General features: G+C 51.0%; 2 protein-coding genes across 3 annotated transcripts in view; one reads left to right on the forward strand and one right to left on the reverse strand.

The window, feature by feature from the left end:
- The window catches only part of cul9 (cullin 9), a 35,955-nt gene extending 26,353 nt beyond the window's left edge, over positions 1–9,602 (reverse strand). Inside the window, exons 1-23 of one of the 2 annotated variants that reach the window (XM_088013401.1) lie at positions 9,437–9,602; positions 7,941–8,639; positions 7,624–7,778; positions 6,845–7,450; positions 6,635–6,776; positions 6,370–6,560; positions 6,114–6,300; positions 5,827–6,036; positions 5,553–5,751; positions 5,260–5,461; positions 5,004–5,194; positions 4,738–4,934; positions 4,056–4,204; positions 3,890–3,978; positions 3,681–3,786; positions 3,383–3,610; positions 3,145–3,235; positions 2,891–3,062; positions 2,624–2,729; positions 2,463–2,558; positions 2,219–2,394; positions 2,002–2,135; positions 1,109–1,294 (exon numbers count right to left, since the gene is read on the reverse strand). In XM_088013401.1, coding sequence (XP_087869527.1) covers positions 1,109–1,294; positions 2,002–2,135; positions 2,219–2,394; positions 2,463–2,558; positions 2,624–2,729; positions 2,891–3,062; positions 3,145–3,235; positions 3,383–3,610; positions 3,681–3,786; positions 3,890–3,978; positions 4,056–4,204; positions 4,738–4,934; positions 5,004–5,194; positions 5,260–5,461; positions 5,553–5,751; positions 5,827–6,036; positions 6,114–6,300; positions 6,370–6,560; positions 6,635–6,776; positions 6,845–7,450; positions 7,624–7,778; positions 7,941–8,634 — 4,507 coding nt within the window. In that variant the 5' untranslated portion in view covers positions 8,635–8,639; positions 9,437–9,602. Of the gene's footprint in view, positions 1–1,108; positions 1,295–2,001; positions 2,136–2,218; positions 2,395–2,462; positions 2,559–2,623; positions 2,730–2,890; positions 3,063–3,144; positions 3,236–3,382; positions 3,611–3,680; positions 3,787–3,889; positions 3,979–4,055; positions 4,205–4,737; positions 4,935–5,003; positions 5,195–5,259; positions 5,462–5,552; positions 5,752–5,826; positions 6,037–6,113; positions 6,301–6,369; positions 6,561–6,634; positions 6,777–6,844; positions 7,451–7,623; positions 7,779–7,940; positions 8,640–9,436 lie in introns of those variants that run through there. The other variant, XM_088013400.1, reaches the window with a different exon arrangement.
- Positions 9,603–10,391: 789 nt separating this feature from the next.
- On the forward strand, positions 10,392–17,326 carry syndig1 (synapse differentiation inducing 1). Its single transcript, XM_014974955.2, has 4 exons — positions 10,392–10,623; positions 15,052–15,405; positions 15,485–15,625; positions 16,339–17,326. The coding sequence occupies exons 2-4, from the start codon at positions 15,097–15,099 to the stop codon at positions 16,495–16,497; spliced, it is 609 nt and encodes a 202-aa protein (XP_014830441.2). The 5' UTR covers positions 10,392–10,623; positions 15,052–15,096; the 3' UTR covers positions 16,498–17,326.
- Positions 17,327–17,363: the final 37 nt, after the last annotated feature.

The following is a 17,363-nucleotide window of genomic DNA, read 5'->3' on the forward strand; positions in this document are numbered from 1 at the left end:
TTGCTCACAAAGATAAATCATTCTCAACACTCGCTCAATGCGCACCTCTGACAGAGACGACTACAGGTTATACCATAGAGCTGCACAAGCAAAGCTAACGCGGTGGGTTTTAATCTCCTACCTTGATGTAGAGTTCTCCAAAGAAACATAATTCCTCACAGGGGGTTGATGTAAATATCCATACCTGTCTCTAGAGTTCATGTCCAGTTTGAGCGAAAGGAGGAGTGTGCAATCTGCACAGAAGTAAACTTCAGACATCAAGCAGCGACAAAGTGCAAGGAGGCGCCAGCAGTATGACTGGTCTGCGCAGCTTTGTGGCCTGTTAAATGCATCAACTACAATCCTATCATTTAGGAATAATTCTGCTCCGCCAGCAAAACGCTCAGCGCAACAGAGACGCTTGCAGTCCAGCTTATAATTTTTTTTAAAAATGTAAGAAATTTCTTCTTCTAAAAACAAAATCAAGCATCACTTAGCCTGGTGGGGTGGGAGCAAGTAAACTCTGACTATTCGCCAGCCTTATAATACACTGGGGGAAACCCTGAGTACCCCAGACCATCAGATCATTAACCCATATGATCAGAAACTCTACCCATCAAATCAGTACCCATGCTCTTTGACCAGTAGCCCATCAAATCATGAACTCATTGAATCAGTACCCAACCTGTCGGATCATTAACGCATCAGATCACGAGCCCATCAGATCATAGACCCATCAGATCACAAACCCAATGAATCAGTACCCAACCTGTCGGATCATTAACGCATCAGATCACGAGCCCATCAGATCATAGACCCATCAGATCACAAACCCAATGAATCAGTACCTCACCTGTCGGATCAGTACCCCAGACTGTTGGATCATTAACCCATTGAATCATGAACCTGTCGAATCAGTACCCAACCTGTCAGATCATGAACCTGCCGAATCAGTATCCCAACTGGTCAGACCACAAATCACCGAATCAGAACCCAACCTGTTGAATCAGTATCTAAGCTGTTGGAGCAGTAATCCATCAAATCATTAACCCAACCCATCGGATCTTCATCTTAACCTCAACCTATCAGGTCATAAACTGGTCCAGCTAGCTTTGCGGGTTTCACTCACTGGACTTCATTGGAGGTTTGAGCTCCTCGCCATCAGCTGAACTCGTGTCCACATGGACCAGGAGGTGAGTGAGGCGTCTCACTCTGGAGTTAAAGATGGCGGCTCGGCTCTTGCAGCGGCGGGCCACCTCTGAGTTCTCCAGGTACTCGCTGAGGAGCCACGACAGTGGACTGGATGCTTTTGATTCTGGATAGAACATGAAGCATAGTTCAGGCTCAGAAAGCTTCAATAAGGAAATATTTACAGACCAGAACCTCCTAAAAGAAAGACCTATCAACAAATCAAAAGTTCAGAAACCACTCCTGTGAATATTTACACCTTCGGGAGGGTCCAGTGACACAGAACACAGTTGACATTCTGAAGAGAGTGAAGTGTCTCAAAACAAGTTATATCTTTAAGTCTCAGTAATACATCCAAGCTGAGGCCTTCTTGTTATGAGTAACCTAGACATTCCACAGATACAGGCTGCCATACATGGATAAAGTTTGGGAGGTCCAACATACACAAGCAATGGAATATTGGAGGCAGTGAGGGTGTTCCCTGCACCATTAAAAAAGTTAGAGGGATGCTAGATTTGGTGGGACTGTTACGGCTTCGTCCCTCTCACCGGTCTCTAAATTTGGATTCACTTAATCTTTAAATTTATGAGCTTTCCCAATATGTAAATATACTTGAATTGGTTAATAAATGTTTTTCCTTGTTTAACTCGGTCTTACAGAGTCTTCACTCTATAAGACAAGCCCAAAATGTAATGTTAGGTTTTAATGGGAAAATGTTCTTAGAGAGACACACAACAGAGTGATCTTCACTGAAGGAAAATGTTTGTCATCAGACCAAACCTGCAGATTAGAATAAGTTTGACATCATTTGTGTGTGTGGGTAGGCGTGGTCACCTGACAGCGTGATGCTGTGGACGATGGGGCTGATCAGAGCCTCCCAGCAGGTCCGACCCAGAGCTTCGGCTGCTTCAGCGTCCGGCAGAAACCGATCTGCAAACATCTGTTCGTGTCTCAATGCACTGTTCAGCCTAAACACACACAGATTCAAGTTCTCGGGTGAGTCAGCAGCAGCTGCAGAATCACTCGTTGACAGGCAGAGAAAAGTTTGTACTTGTTGAAGAGCTGCAGCAGCTGAGCCTTGTCCTCCACCACCTCCTGACACCAGGTATGGGCCTTGGTACTGTAGAACAGGTAAGTACGGCGGCACAGCTGCTCCTTGAACACGGGCCAGAACGTGGGCTTTGGACCCAGAACCTCAAAGCCGTGGACCCGAGTGTCGATGCCACCCTGCAGCACAGAGGGACGGATCAACACCTGTGGAGGAGGCCCAGAAGGTTTAAGGAGCAAAGACTGACCTGCTGGCATCTCTTGATCCTGATCTGGATGATGGACCAGAACCGGGTCATGTTCTCCAGGAGAACCACGCGGCTGGCTGAGGCAGCGACGTTCACCTGTAAAGATGGAGCGGGGTCAGATGGGGAACCGCCCTCGTTGACCTGACCAGAACCAGACTCACCGTGTTGAGTTCTGTGTTGATGTTGGCCGGGTCATCCCCGCCCAGAACCAGGATCCTGGCCGGCATGTAGCTCGAGTCCTCACTGGCGACCAGGATGGCGAGTTGTCTGAACATGGAAATACGCAATATCAAAAGTCAGGCGACACAGGCAGGTAGACCAGCTATAACAGACGGCCACACCACAAAACCACGCCCCAAAAAGATGCCTAGCAACAGAACCCTTCACCTGAAAACTCCTGAGATGGAGAGAGAGATGGCCTCACCCACCTGATGACCACGCCCTTGTGCATGTAAATATTGATGAAGTGCGAGCCAGTGCACCCATTGGACTCCCAGTAGGTTTTGGGGTTCTTGTCAGTCAGCTTGTTGGCTCTGTGGTGGTTGGAGGAAACCTCCACCTTTTCCCAACATTTATCCTCCTTGAGCTCCACACTGGAGCCTGGGAACATCAACAGGGACACCAGTTAGACCAGTTTCAGAAACCACTCTGTCCATGAACATAAAAGAACATCTGCACTGACCTTGACACAGGTTCCTCAGGAAGACGTCAAAGAAGGGGATGTTGATTGGCTGGTGGCTGCGGCGGTGCTCCTCGATCTGACCTAGCACCATCTGACACACAACAGGAAACACAGGCAGCACATGACTCACAGCAGCCAATCACTGGAGACCATGAGGTCCTGAGCTCTTTAATGCTGGAGATGAAGCTAAGATGTTCTCCAGAGCATCTCCAGGTCCAGGGACCCTGCAGGCGCCCACCTGGATGCATCCGGCCAGCACGCTGGTGGTCATCTTCTTGTAGAGGTTGGCGTATTTCTCACAGTCACTGATGAGGTCTCGCAGCTCGGTGACCAGCAACAGGTTGGTGCTGTGTTTGTCCAGAGCCTTCACCAGAGACTCCTTGGTCCCCAGGCGGCACATAACCACTGCATAGTCCTTGTTCAGTGAAGCCAGTCGGTACAAGAAGCGGATGAAGAGTTGCACAACCTGTGGAGTCATCATAGCAGGTTAGCCTCTCACCATGACCTCTGACCTCAGAACTAGGAGCACTGCTAACCTCTCTATCGTTGATGAACGCCGTCATAGTGGACAGACACGGCTCAATGCTCTCGTGCCATGGCAGCATGTCCTCCTCGTAGTTGTCCAGGAACTTGTTGAGGATTCTGCAGGTACAGTCAGAGTCAAAGGTCCAGCAGCACCACTGGGGCCGCTGTCAGCAATACCAGCAGTACCACTACAGCAGCAACAGCTCCAGAGGCACCTTACCTGAGGATGGACAGCTGGACTGCCCGGTCAGCTCGGTGCTGCTCCATCAGGCGGACCAGGTCCTGGTAGGTGTCCCGGCTGTGGGTGACCTGCATAAAAATACGAGATGAGCTGTTGGTCGGCGGCAGCACGGGTTCTGTGGGTCTGAACAGATCTTTTCCAGAACCTGTCGCCGCTCGTCCTCCAGCTGAGACGTATCGTCGCACAGTAGCTGCTCCAGGGTCTGGATCACCTCTTTGGTCACCGTCAGCTCCTTCAGGCTCACCACCAACATCTGCAGCTCTGTGTCCTTAAAGTCGAGTTGGTCCTGACTCTCTGAGAAAGACGACCTGGTTTATTCATAGAACAGGACCTGTGTGGTCCATAGAACCTATGGTTGCCTGAGCTTACCTTAAATACAGAAATAAAGCTGCTTCATGGAATAAACTAGACGAGACATCTGCCTCACAGACTAAAGTAAACAGGGTATATACCTCATAGATCAAAACGGTGAGGTATACACTGGTGGTTTTAATTTCCTCAAGACATTCCTATAATCTATCATCTGGCTGGCCTCATCAGGACTTATGTATAGGTATGACTGAGTATCATCAGCATAACGGTGGAGATTTATCCCATGAGGTCTAGTAATTTCATCAATTGGAAGCAGATGTATAGCAAAGAGAACTGGGCCAAACCAGAGCCCTGCGGTTCTCCAATAACCCGATGATGTAAACCAGCCTAGTACTGCTCCCCTGACCCTTGATCCTGCAGCATGTTGGATCTTTTCAGGAGCAAAACGATCTCAGCAACAGTCCGAGTCAAGGAAAAGGGCCTTGGTCATGCCTGCACCAAAGACTCGTTCGTACCTTTGCTCTCCAGCTTGTGCACCATGGAGATGTGGTTGAGGGCGATGATGGCCAGCATGGTCTCAGCCCTGGACAGTGTCAAACACTTTTTCAGGATGGCAGTGACACCGCAAGCCACCAGCTGCTCTGCTAAGCTCTTGTGGCTGGCGATGAGCATGATGATGACGAGCAGCCCGTTCCGGACCGACAGCATGCAGCTGCACAGAAGAACAGTTTGAGCAGGGAGTCATGGGAACAGGGAGCTGCGTCTCGGAAGGAGAACTCACCCTTTGGACTTCAGCATGAGGTCGATGGCAGAAGGAATGGTGCTCAGGAGGCCCTTGGAGCCTTCAGGAGTGGCTGAGCCGATGCTGGCGAAGATCTCCAGCATCATCTGGGTTCCCGACTCTGACAGCGGCAGGCTGCTGCCGACGCTGCGCAGGTCGTGTTTACTGGCGCCGGTGATGACCTTTAGCGTCTGAGAAAGAGGACTGGGTCATCATCATCATTCTCAACAACATAAGAGAAGACGATGAGGCTTACCGCCAGCGCTAGCTGGAGCACGTGGACCACCGTGGAGAACTCCTGCATGCAGGACAGGACCGCTTTGACCCCGCCCTCCGTAGCGAAGCACACCCTCCACTCGTACTTCAACATGAGGAGGTGGGTCAATCTGAGCGTGCTCACAACCACATCCCTGGAGGAAGAGCCCAGCAGCTCCACCAGCAGCTTCAGCACCTTGTCACTGTCAGAAACACACCAGCTCAGGCTATTTCTTGGACAGAGTAATTGGTCCAGTCTATGTCCTGGACAGGGGCTACTCTGAGGTCTCTCACCGTATGGTCTGGGCTGAATCACTCCTCATGGAGTTCTTGTCCTGTGCGCTCTTCTCCTCCAGCAGCCGAGTGATGAAGAGGACAGCGGCCAGCTGCAGGGCGGGATCTGAGGCCGAGCCTCCCTTCTTCAGGATGTCCACCACCTCCCCCAGCTTCTCCAGCAGGCTCTTCTTCCCCTGAACCCGCGGGTTGTTGAACACTGCAGGAAGACAGGATTACACCTCATCACCAACATGGAGACAGACGCTCCTCATCGTCATGATGATGTCCCCACCTTTCATCTTGTCCTCTAGGTCATCTGGATACTTGCTGTCATCCTCAGAGGGAAGCTCGCTCTCCGTCTCCGAGCAGCCAGAGTCCAGAGGAACTTCCTTCTTGGCCTTCTTGGAAACTGAGCCTTTAGCTGAGGAAGAGTAGGCCGACGATGAGGAGGTGAAGCTCTGTGTTCCTCCTCCCAAAGCGGGTGGAGCCAGGGAGCTTTCTGCTGCAGAGGGAAGTAGACAGAAGCAGAGTGAGCAGCGTGGCAGAGTCAGGAAGGAGGTCCCTGAACCTAACTCTCACCCAGCAGCTCTTCGTCCTCCAGGCTTCCTCCTCCTCGCCGCAGGTAGTGCTTGCAGAAGGCGTGGGAGCAGAGCAGGTCACCGAGGCACCAGGACGGCAGCGCCTGCTTCAGGTAGTGCAGCAGCTTCTTGGACACGTCTCCGGGGACGGACAGGCCGATGAGAGACGCGTCGTCTGGCTGCACCTCCTGGACAGAGGACAGAGATGGGTCTGCCGGCTCTAACCCGGAGACAGGGGACATGGCGAGGGGCCCCACCTGGTCCTCCAAGCTCTGCTGCAGCAAGCTGTGCACCTCCTGCTGCTGCTTGGGCTCCAGCTTCTTGATGAAGAACAGCACCTCCCACCACTCCGCTCGGCTGAGCAGCAGTGGCTCCGCCTGCAGGGCCTCCGTCAGGTAGGGCAGAGAGTACAGGCCGCCCGGCGGCTTGGAGAAGAACGTCTGGCTGACTGGGGGCAGAGGAGGAGGAGAGGAAGAGAGCGAAGAGGAGAAGGAGGCATAGCGGGCAGGAAGTCCACCTTACCTGCGGTGAGTTTGAGCGTTTCGGTCAGGGTGGAGGCCTTCTCCTGCGTCTCCCTGTCGGACTGGCTGCTGCTTCCGCTGCCCAGTATCTCCACCATGTGCCAGTGGACCCAGTAGGTTCTGGACAGGGAGTTCCAGTAGACCTGCAGACAGCACAGCGTGATCCAAAAGTGGCTCCAAGCTGACTGACGCAGCAGGACCCGGTCCTCACCTGAACAGGCGGCGAGCCGTCGTTGCTGTAGCGGAACTCGCCCTCGTCGCCGGCGCTCACCTCCTCGTAGTCCTCAAGCATGCGCACCGCCATGCCGCTCTTCAGGCTGTCCTGGACGTACTCTACATACGCTGAGCGGCTACTGAAGTCCGACCGCGCCTTGAAGCCATTCCCGCCCCTCTTCTTGGTTGGCGTGGCTGCCGGTGCCGAGACTGGGGATCCAGCAGCCGGCGACACAGATGAGGTGCAAAACCGGGGCTGGAAGATGGAGCGGAGGATGGGGCGGGGCACCTCCTCGGCCCGCTCTTCGCTGCAGGCCACGCCCCCTCCTGGCTGCCGGCCGGAGCCGTCGGGGGGCTTCCGGTTCCGGTCCCAGCCCATGACCCGGACCAGCTCCGAGATCAGGTTGGCCATAGCCATGGTGAAGTCAAACTCTTTCTGAAGGCGGAGGAGCTCTGTCTGGTGGGCGGAGCCTGAAGCGGAGGGGGCGGGGCTACCGTCCTGTCTCTCTGAGCCTGGCTCCCCCCCCGCAGTGTTTAGCTTGTCCATCAGAGACGTGACGCACAGGTATCGCTTCACCAGGGAGAAGAGCAACTTCCCGGGTATCTGAACAGACAGAACCGGATCAGAATCAGATCAGAACCATCTGATTTTTATCTTGTTTTGACCCAAACCAACAGAATTGTGTTGCTACAGTATCCCACAGACAGCAGCTTCTCCTAATTCTAAAAGAAACTGAACACCCCAGGTGTGGGGCTACCAGGAACAGGTGGAAATACCTGGGGCAGGTGGATGCCCTCGAAGGAGATGCCGTGCTCCTCGGAGGATGTGGTCTCGGCGAACAGCTCCAGCAGCGTGAAGCGGTTGTCGAAGTCCATGTGCTGCTCGATGCCGTCCTGCTGGCTGAGGGACAGCAGGACGTAAGCCCGGCTCCCTGCAGGGAGACATAGGGGCACCGGGTCAGAACCGGGTCTATCCGGATCAGCCCGCCCCATAGCAACAGAACCAGGTCTATCCGGATCAGCCCACACCATAGCAACAGAACCGGGTCTACTAAGCCCTACACCCAGGCCAGGTTACCCAGAATGCAGCTGACCTGCGTCGTGTGAGGCCAGCGCCCGGAGCATCTTGCCGGCGCTGCGCCTCGTCTGCGTCTCCTTGTTGCACAGCAGCTCCATCAGCAGGTTGAGGGCGCCGGTCTCCTTGAAGACGCCGACCAGCGAGCCGATGCTGGCGTAGGCGCTCAGCACGTGGATGGTGTGCATGATGTTGATGGAAAAGTCGCTCTTCTTTGCCATCTGCTTCCGGGCGCGGCACACCAGGTTCTTCACGTCCTGCTTCATGTCGGACAGTTCCACCTCGTCGAATGTCACGTCTGCCGGGAACTCTTCACCGCCCTGAGGGGCTCCATCTGCCGCCTCGCTGCCAAGCTGCTTCTCCTGCGGCTGTAGGGGGCGCTGTGCTTCCGCCTTCCTCTTGCCCAGCAGCGTGGGGCAGTTGGCGAATACGTCCTCCATCGTCATCCACATCAGGATGTTCTCCGGCTTAGCTTCTCCAGACGTTGAGCCACCGGACCCGCCTACGCCGGACCCTACCCCACTCGGGCCACCCGTCTCGCCGGCTCCGCCCCCGCAGCTGGACCCGTCGTCCACGGTGACAAGGCACCAACGAATCAGGTACTCCATCTGGCCGTCGTGGGTCCGTCGCTGGCGGATCAGCTCTTCCGGGTACGCCTGCAGGCTGGGCCCCAGCTGGACGAGCAGGTTCCCGTTGCGGCGCTCGCCCACCATGGTTGCTATGGAAACAGAGACACACATCAGACGACATGACAGAAATGGGTCGAGGAACTGGCCCTGGTTCTGTTTTATCCTCAGAGCCTGGAGGAGTTTGACCCAGACCAGAACCCCTCTCATCAGAACCTTCATCCTTCTGGACATTTCAGTCAAGGGTTCTTCAGCTGCACTCTCCCTGCCGCCAGCAGGACAGTCCAATCCACCCTTGGATCCGTCAGAACCGGGCCCACTCTGGGCCTGAGGTTCCTTCAATCAACGGGCCAATCAGGGAGCAGCTCCACAAGTCAGCAGGTCACGGTTTCTACCTCACGTGATCGACAGGTTAACTGTTTAACTAATAATATAAGTAGTTACCAGCTTAACTAACTTGACCGTTAACTAGCTAACGAGGTAGTTGACCAACTAACTGTGTTTCTATCCCTCTGTGCCGTTGACGCAACGTGCTGACGTCACACCGAAGTCCGCTCCGGATTCAAAGGGTGTAAATTTAGACCCGCCAGAACCCAGAACCTGCTGCAGTCGTGCATCACGCAAGACTCTGGTCTGCTGGTCCATGATGTTCCGGAGAATTCGGCTCAGTTAAACACCAGAACCTGGTAACGGCTGAGGAGAACCGGGTCCAGCAGCTGTTAGAGCTACACAGTTCCGGTTACAGACAGCATATGAAGTAGACCCGAAGCTAAACCGAAGCGGTTCGGAACGGTTCTGGTTTTAAACAAACCGTGTAGAGAACACAGTCGTCCGCTCCGGACCGGAACCCGGTGGACCTGTCCCCCTCCTCAGTGTGAGTCCGGTTTACCTGGCGAGTCCCGCACCTGCAACTGCGCGCGCACTTTCCTCTTTCGCCCTAACGCAGTCTTTTCCAGCCTGGTTCTATAGGTTCTGTCCGGGTTCTGCCGCAGGTTTGATGCGCACTGTCACACCACGGAGCGCGTCTTCCGCCTCTGTGCTAATCTTCCGGTAAGCTGCTAGCGCAGTAGCGCCCCCTCTGTTCGGAGGAGTTCTGTCATGACGTCTCGTTTCACCGGTTAAGTGTATCCTTGATTCTACGGAGATCAGCGTCACTCAAAATTAAATAAATACTGTCATAAATTAATACACAATTGATGTCTAACATCAAATTGAAATGTTAATCTGGAGATCATGTTGTCAGTTATAGTTTTATTTATTTCATAAGGGTGTTTTGTTTTGTAAGTTATTTCACATACTTTATGGGCTTATGTTTTCTAACCGTTTTTATTTCAAGCTTTTTTTTATTTCATGTTCTTATATTCAAACGAGAGGGCGGAGAAGGCCACATTCAGGGTTTTCAGAACCAGAACCAGAACCTAACACAGGAGATAACTCTCTGAAAACCTGAAATGGTTCATGTGAAACTTCTTTTGTCCTTCTCATCAATCAGAGGTTCTGATGGATCTGAAGCAGTGTCTGCAGTGTTCTGGTCAAATAATTCGTAATTATTCAAAATTACGAATTATTTAACGTAATTATTTATTACATTAAATAATTCAGTTGTTCCAGTGATGAAGGACCTCAGCAGGTCCTCCAGGAGGCTGAACCTCCCCTTCAGTGTGAGGAGGAACAGTCCTCTTGGTCCTGATCCGGCTCTGATCCGGGTCAGACCTCCATTTGGGTCCTAGAGGAGGCTGGAGCTCCTCAAAGAGCAGAGAGATATTTTCTTACCTGCGGGGCTTTAGGACCATGAGGAGGAGATCTGAACTGAACACCTCCTCTGTATTCTCAGCTCATTCCTCCTCCTCCTCCTCCTCCTCCTCCTCTGCAGGAGACTCATCCTCCAGCCTCCCGGACACCTGGGCGCTCTGCTGCCCGCCCGCCGAGCTCCTCTCTCGGCTCTCAGAAGTCCGGAGCTCCGCGGCTCCTCAGCGGGTCTCTGTCAGCTCGCTGCCCGGCTCAGAGCGCTCTGAGGTCGGTCAGAGGACGGACAACAACCCCTCAGATGAAGACTCTCATGCCTCACCTTGCGAGGTGAGTATGTGCGCTCGCGTGATCACAGGGATGACGTCAGAGCTAGTGTGTGTGGATATTCAGTTATTATCATGAGCTTCACGCATTTCTGCCTGTAAACAGCTATGCGTGTGCGTGTTGGTGTCGGGGGGAGGTGGAGATTGTTCTGTTGCATGAAAAGGTTCCGAACCGGGAGTCTGATCCAGAACTCAGGATGCCGAACCAGGAGCTGAGATGGTCGCAGCGCTGCTTTATATGGAAACCATGGCAACCAAGCAGGGCGCACCGGAGACAGAACCCGACCAGAACATGAGGATGAGATTGAGGCAGGCCGGAACTTCAGTCTGTTAGAACTGGGCATCAGAATCACTGTAAGCCAAAAACACCTCAACGGTCCAGCTGTAAATACCGGCTACAGAGTAAAACTGTTTTAGTTTTAGAATATGATGGAGCAGACACAGTTGTTTTGGCTCTAGTGGCCTTTATTTGATAGTTAATTGGGTAAAGAGAGAAGGGGGAAAACATGCAACAAAGGTCGCCAAGGCCGGGAATCGAACCTGCGTCAGCCGCCGAGGACTGCTGAACCCCTGCGCCACCACAACACAGCCGAACAGATACAGTTTTAATCCCAAATAAGTGCATGCATTTCAATTCTTGGACCTCCCTAACACATATTTATGAATTATTACATTTTATGTTGGTTATGTTAGTGAAAATACAGGTTTTATACTCAGCAACAATTGTTGCCGGTGGGAAACAGCATAGTCTGAATTACACACATATGGCCTATTTATAAATATAAAAAATAAGAAAAATCATGATATGCATAACCTATTATAACAAAGAATGGTTACAAGAGTGTTCAGAAATATTTTAGAAACATAAATTGAATGCCACATCCTGCAGATGTCATTGTCTCAATGTACCAAGCGACCTTTGACCTCATTTGGTCATTTCATCAATGAGGCAAAATCAGATGAAAGTGTTAGTTTGAACAAATCTGCATCTGAGAGGACATTGTCCCTGTTCCACCAGACCTTTTCCTTGTCCTAAACTAGATTCAGGCGCGGCGTCATCTTGTAGTCGTCATTCAGTGCAAAGGTCATATTTTGTAGGAAGGTTTGGTATTTGGGGGGGCGGCATAAAGGGGGGTTCAACTGTGGGATGTAGAAGACAATTTTGAGGTTCCTTCAGGTCTAGAAGATCTAAAATATCTGATAATTTTAAGCTGTATGGGAACAGCAAGGCACATCGAATAAACAGCAAAGCTATGGACACAGCATAGTGCTGTCTGTGTTATGCTAGCAGCAACAGTTGTTGCCACGCTTACATTCACTCTTCTTATGATTAAAAGATGAATGAATGGATACAATTTTCTTTATATATCAGTAGAAGATATATATTTTATATATGTATAAAATATTTTATATTAGTTTATTTAAATATTTTACTGACTTCCTCTTGTTCAGGTTTGTGACTGACATTTACCTCCAGCGTTACAGGCAGGAAGTAAAGAGGTCTGGTCATGTGACCTTTCACACTAGATACATGAAATTGATATTGCTTAGAGTAAACACATTATTATTTGAATTAAAATCTTAAATTAGTTGCTAAAAGTCAAAACAATTCTTCTACAGCTTCCAGAAGTTAGAAAAAATGTCAGGCAACAATTGGTGGTGGGATTAAATGGGTTTTAAATACCGGCTGCAGCCTAAAACTATTTTAGTTTTAGTTACATAATGTTTAAAACATGTTTTTATTTATGTCACACTGCTAATAACAAGACATATCTCCATAACAACTTCTCTTCTGTCTTTTCATTGTTAAGCTGCCTTTAATACTTAAAGTTAACACTAATCCCTTCAAAATAAAATCATATACCCTCAAACCAGAAATAATCATTAACCACCAAAAAGATAAAGAACTTAATTTAGAACATCATAAAGCGATTTATCAAGTCCAGAGGACTCCAAAGCTTCATCCGACGACGAAGCTGAAGTTGGTTTCCAATTCCAGCTTCCAATTCAGGAAATGGCTAAAGGGCGATTCCACCTAAATTTTCACTACCTTCCACATCTTTAATTGACTCCATCTTAAAAACTACAACACCTAGACTCTTCAAACCTGGACTGGATTATTCTGCTCTAATAGCAGAATATATAAAACCAAGGGATTTGTGAAACTTAACAGACCGCTGCAGAAGATCTTTCCTTCCAGCAGCCATCACCATCTACAATAACTCTTTGAATAATTAATGAGTTACACCAACATTTAGTTTCCCTATGGGATTAAAATAGTGGTTTTGAATTAGAACTGAGTTTGAATTTGAAAAAAAAATACATGGAACAACTGTGAATAGTAATCTAAACTTTAATGAAGTTTCACAAGTCACATAAAGGTTTCACAAATTCTAAACATGGATTAAAATATATATTAAAATATTCTGCTATTAGAGCAGAATAATCCAGTCCAGGTTTGAAGAGTCTAGGTCAGGGGTGGGTAATCCTGGTCCTGGAGGGCCGGTGTCCTGCAACTTTTAGACGTCTCCCTGGTTTAAAACACTTGAATCCAACAGCTGAATCTCCTCCTCAGTGCAGTCAGGTTCTCCAGTCCTGCTAATGACCTCATTATTTGACTCAGGTGTGTTGAAGTTGAGATGCATCTAAAAGTTGCAGGAGGCCCTCCAGGCCTGGAGTTGCCCACCCCTGGTCTACGTGTTGTAGTTTTTTAACTAGAGTAGATTAAAGATGCTGAAAGCAGTGAATAATTAGGTGGAATCACCCTTTAGCCATTTCCTGAATGGGAAACCAACTTCAGCTTCATTATTCAACATCTGATGGAGGAAAGTTACTATTAACACGGAGCTACCATCAGCATGTAAATACTACTAGCATGTAGCTACTATTAGCATGTAGCTACCATAATCAGGTAGCTAACATTAGCATGTACCTACTATAAGAATGTAGTTACTGTTAGCATGTAGCTACCACATGCTGATGGTATCAGTTCTGTCCACTCTAGAGGTAGAGTGGATAGTAGCCTCTAGCAGCCAGAGTGGCTGCCAGAGTTGAACTGGGTTAGGGTTAGCCGAACCCTAACCCTGGGCCTGCAGGCTCCCTGTGCAGTGCCCTCTGTTGGGCCCCCATATCACCTGTTGGGCCCCCACACCACTGGCAGCAGGTAAGGTGGGTGAAGTCAGAATCAGAATCAGAAGAATTTTATTGTTATTATCAGAAAGACAACAAAATTGCAGTTCCAGCCTGACAGGCGCCGCCTTGCAGAGGAAATAGGAGAAATAATAAAAACATCAGGTAAGGAGAGGGAAAAACGGCCTGTCTCACACTCTGCTCTCTGCAGGGCAACTTGAGATGAAGAACAAAACCTCGGCACATATAGACAAAACGAGCCGGGTACGACGAGGAGGTGTGACGTGCAAATGGGTCCCCTGTGAGTCGTGTGTGTCAGACCATGAACCCTGACTGAAGCATGTGATTGTCTGTGAGGATGATGTCAGAGTTCACCACCAGCTTATCAGTTCAGGGCCACAGATGTTCCAGGGAGGGGGGCAGCAGAACAGAGCCTTCTTTAGACACAACAACCAGGGGAGGATCGCCGGCCAGCCAAGCCCAGCCCGGGTCCAGATTCCCATAGCAGAAAGTTGTTTAGGTCAGGCTGACATCAGTTTACTGGCTGCCTTGAAAGTCTCTCTGGAGCTTCTCAATGGCAAATCCAAACAGCCAAATTTAGGGTCTCCTGCCTGATCCGAGCGAACAACGGTCACACCGTATCCATTCTGGGTCCGAGATCCGCTGCCGGCCTCGGTCCTGTTCCAGGATCACACCCAGTCTGCGCTCAGCTCCCGTATCATTGATCGCTCTGCAGATCCCATCAACCGGACCTGGCAGCCTCAAAGTGGCCAAAACTGCCAACGGCATCTTCCGAAATTTCCGATAAGCCAGGTATCCGCCAACTCCAATAAGCAGAAACCCTGTTATCATGACTCCAATCATCTACACGTCTTCAACATCCTCGACTGACGGCATCGTCAGACACACGGTCTTCCACTTCCATCCAGAATCCATCGTGTATCCAGTGAAGAATGTCCCGCCGGGACACGAAGGTTCCCCTTTACCCGGTTTCCCAGTGGAAAAAATTGTATCAGTTGCGTTGAGAGACCAGCTGACCAGATCCATAATTTGCAACTTTGGAAGCTTTTCAAAAGAAAGATTCTGAAAACACGGGACACAGACGGTGAGGAGGGAATATGGGGAGGACAGGAGGACAGGGAGACGGAGAAGGTGTGTCCTCCTCCTTCGAAGGACAGAGCAGAAAAGTGTCTTGGCCGAGGACACGACAAGCCAGCACTGGGTGAACTGGTTGCTGATGGTTGCTCTCACGGCCTCTTCAGGGCCAGCAGTCGATAGTGACAGCTTCCTGTTCCTATTCCAGGTCACAGTCTGACCTCTGACCCCCCTGAGGAGCAGCAGGAGCGCCATGCAGGGCGGAGCAGCAGAGGCGGGGCCGTCCCCCCTGACAGAACGTGGTGGCCTCATCGACAACCACAGGCCGGGGGCGGAGCCTCCTCAGCAGCTGGATCCCCGAGCCCTGTGGCTGTGGGCGGAGTCTGGAGGCGGGGCCTGCTGCGAGACCACCTTCATCGAAAGCCCCTCCCCCATCTGTTGCTCAACCGGATCTTCCAGGGAGACGCTGCGAGGCTCTGACAGCAAGTTACTGGAGCTCAGTGGAGACGAAGCCAAGATTCCCCCGATGACCTTTGACCGGGTTGGGGACGAGGAGTTGGAGGTCAGCATCCATCCATCATCCATCATCCATCATCCAGTGAGTCTGATGTAACCTGTGTGTGTATTGTGTGTGTGAGCAGAGCGATTTCTCCAGCGCCTCCTCTCAGAGCGATGACGCCTTCCTGCTGCTTCCTCCCAGAGATCATCGGAGCCTCAGCGTTTTCTCCATGCTCTGCTGCTTCTGGCCGCTTGGCATCGCTGCCTTCTACCTGGCGCACCAGGTGAGGGGGCGGAGCCTGGCTGGGCGGATGTTGTGTTAACCCATGACCTCCTGCAGTTTCTTCTTCTCTTGTTGCTGCTCACTCCCCCCTGCCTGATGGGTATTTTTCAAATGATAATACCAAAAAATCTCTAACACTCCCCGCTCCAGTTGCTAAGTAACCGCTCTGCAGTCAGCCCTACTGAGCGTGCTCAGTATGTGCTCGTTGCCAATAGTAACACGTTGAATAAACTTTATTCTCCTTCCAGCCCAAAACAACGGGCGCCAGCAGTTCACACACTGTGGGTTCTGGTCCAGAAGTGGTTCTGATGGTTCTGATGTGAAGGTTTGGTTCTGACCCAATGGGGTCCAGAGTCTGTCCTGGTGATGTAACTTCCTCCTCAGCATGTCGGTGTTCATGTGATCCAGGTGTGTTAAACCAGGAAGAGAACTACAACATGGACGCCGGAACGTCCAGGACCTACTCTGGATCCCGCCGGGTCAGAACCGGGTCAGAACCTTCAGGTGGAATCAGAAAACAGGCTTTTACTTTTCTGAACTGGTCATTGACATTTATTTTGAAAGTCCAAATAAGTGGGAAAATATGGAGTCAGCATGGTGGGTTATTGGCTACAGTTCATCCTGAGTGTTGCCATGGCGATGGACGGCGGTGGGGGGCTACCACCAGAACCCAGTGTCCCACCGCAGGGTCGTGACCCCTGTTTCTGTCCGCAGACCAGCCGGGCGGTGTCTACAGGTGACCTCCACCTGGCCGGCTCCACCTCCAGGCGGGCGCTCTTCCTCGCCGTTCTCTCCATCACCATAGGAACCGGGATCTACGTGGGCGTCACCGTGGCGCTCGTCGCCTACCTGTCCAAGAACCAGAAGTGGTAGCCATGGCAACAGCAGCTGGATCTGGAGCCTCGGGGGTTCTACGGGTTTTTGGACATTTGTGTCTCGTCTGGTTCTGGATTTTTCTCTGAAGGTTTTTGGATGTTTGTAAACATCATCATCATCAGACTTTACCTGCCAAGTGGACAAAGAACCAGCAGAACCCACTGTGGTTCTGGTCCAGACGGTTCCGATTCCCACTAGGAGGTTCTGGTTTCTCTAAACTGAATCTGGGTTTGTTTTCCCTCTCCAGCCGGTTCTGGTTCTGGTTCAGTTCTGGTTCTGTTCACGGAGCTCCCGGTTCTTGACTTGATGGAACTGGGTTTTTTTCACAGTGACACAGGCCAATGGTACCGGACCAGCCCAGCAGAACCATGTGGGCTGGGTTTCCCTCATTCAGCTGTGGACGACTGGTCCAGAAGGTTCTGCAGCTCTGACCCTGATGCAGGTTCTGTTCAGGTTCTGTTCTGTGGCTCTGAGAGGGAGCCACGCTGCCACCTGAGCGTCCAGAGCCGGACCCAACCCGACCCGGTCCCCCCCGGTGTTTCTTCCTGCGTCAGCAGAACTAATCTGTCCTCTGAGCTCATTAACATCCTGATCCGTTTAGCTGCTGCTAATATGGGCCAGAACCAGCAGAACCAGAACCATCAGGTTCTGCAGAATGTCCAGAGAACTCAGAATGTCTGATGAGGCTGTGACCTTTGACCCAGGTGCGGCCCGAGTTCTGGAGCCGTTTTGGGCCGATCCTCTCCAGAACCGGTCTCCTGTGGTTCTGTTCATGACCCGTTTAGCTCCATTTTGTTCCTAAATAAATGTATTTTTAAATACTTGATCCTTTGATCTGAACGTCATTAAAGTCTTTGTTGCCG

The sequence above is a fragment of the Poecilia mexicana genome, unplaced genomic scaffold (assembly GCF_051168715.1).
Source record: "Poecilia mexicana isolate PSO_F unplaced genomic scaffold, ASM5116871v1 scaffold_15, whole genome shotgun sequence".
NCBI lineage: Eukaryota > Metazoa > Chordata > Actinopteri > Cyprinodontiformes > Poeciliidae > Poecilia > Poecilia mexicana.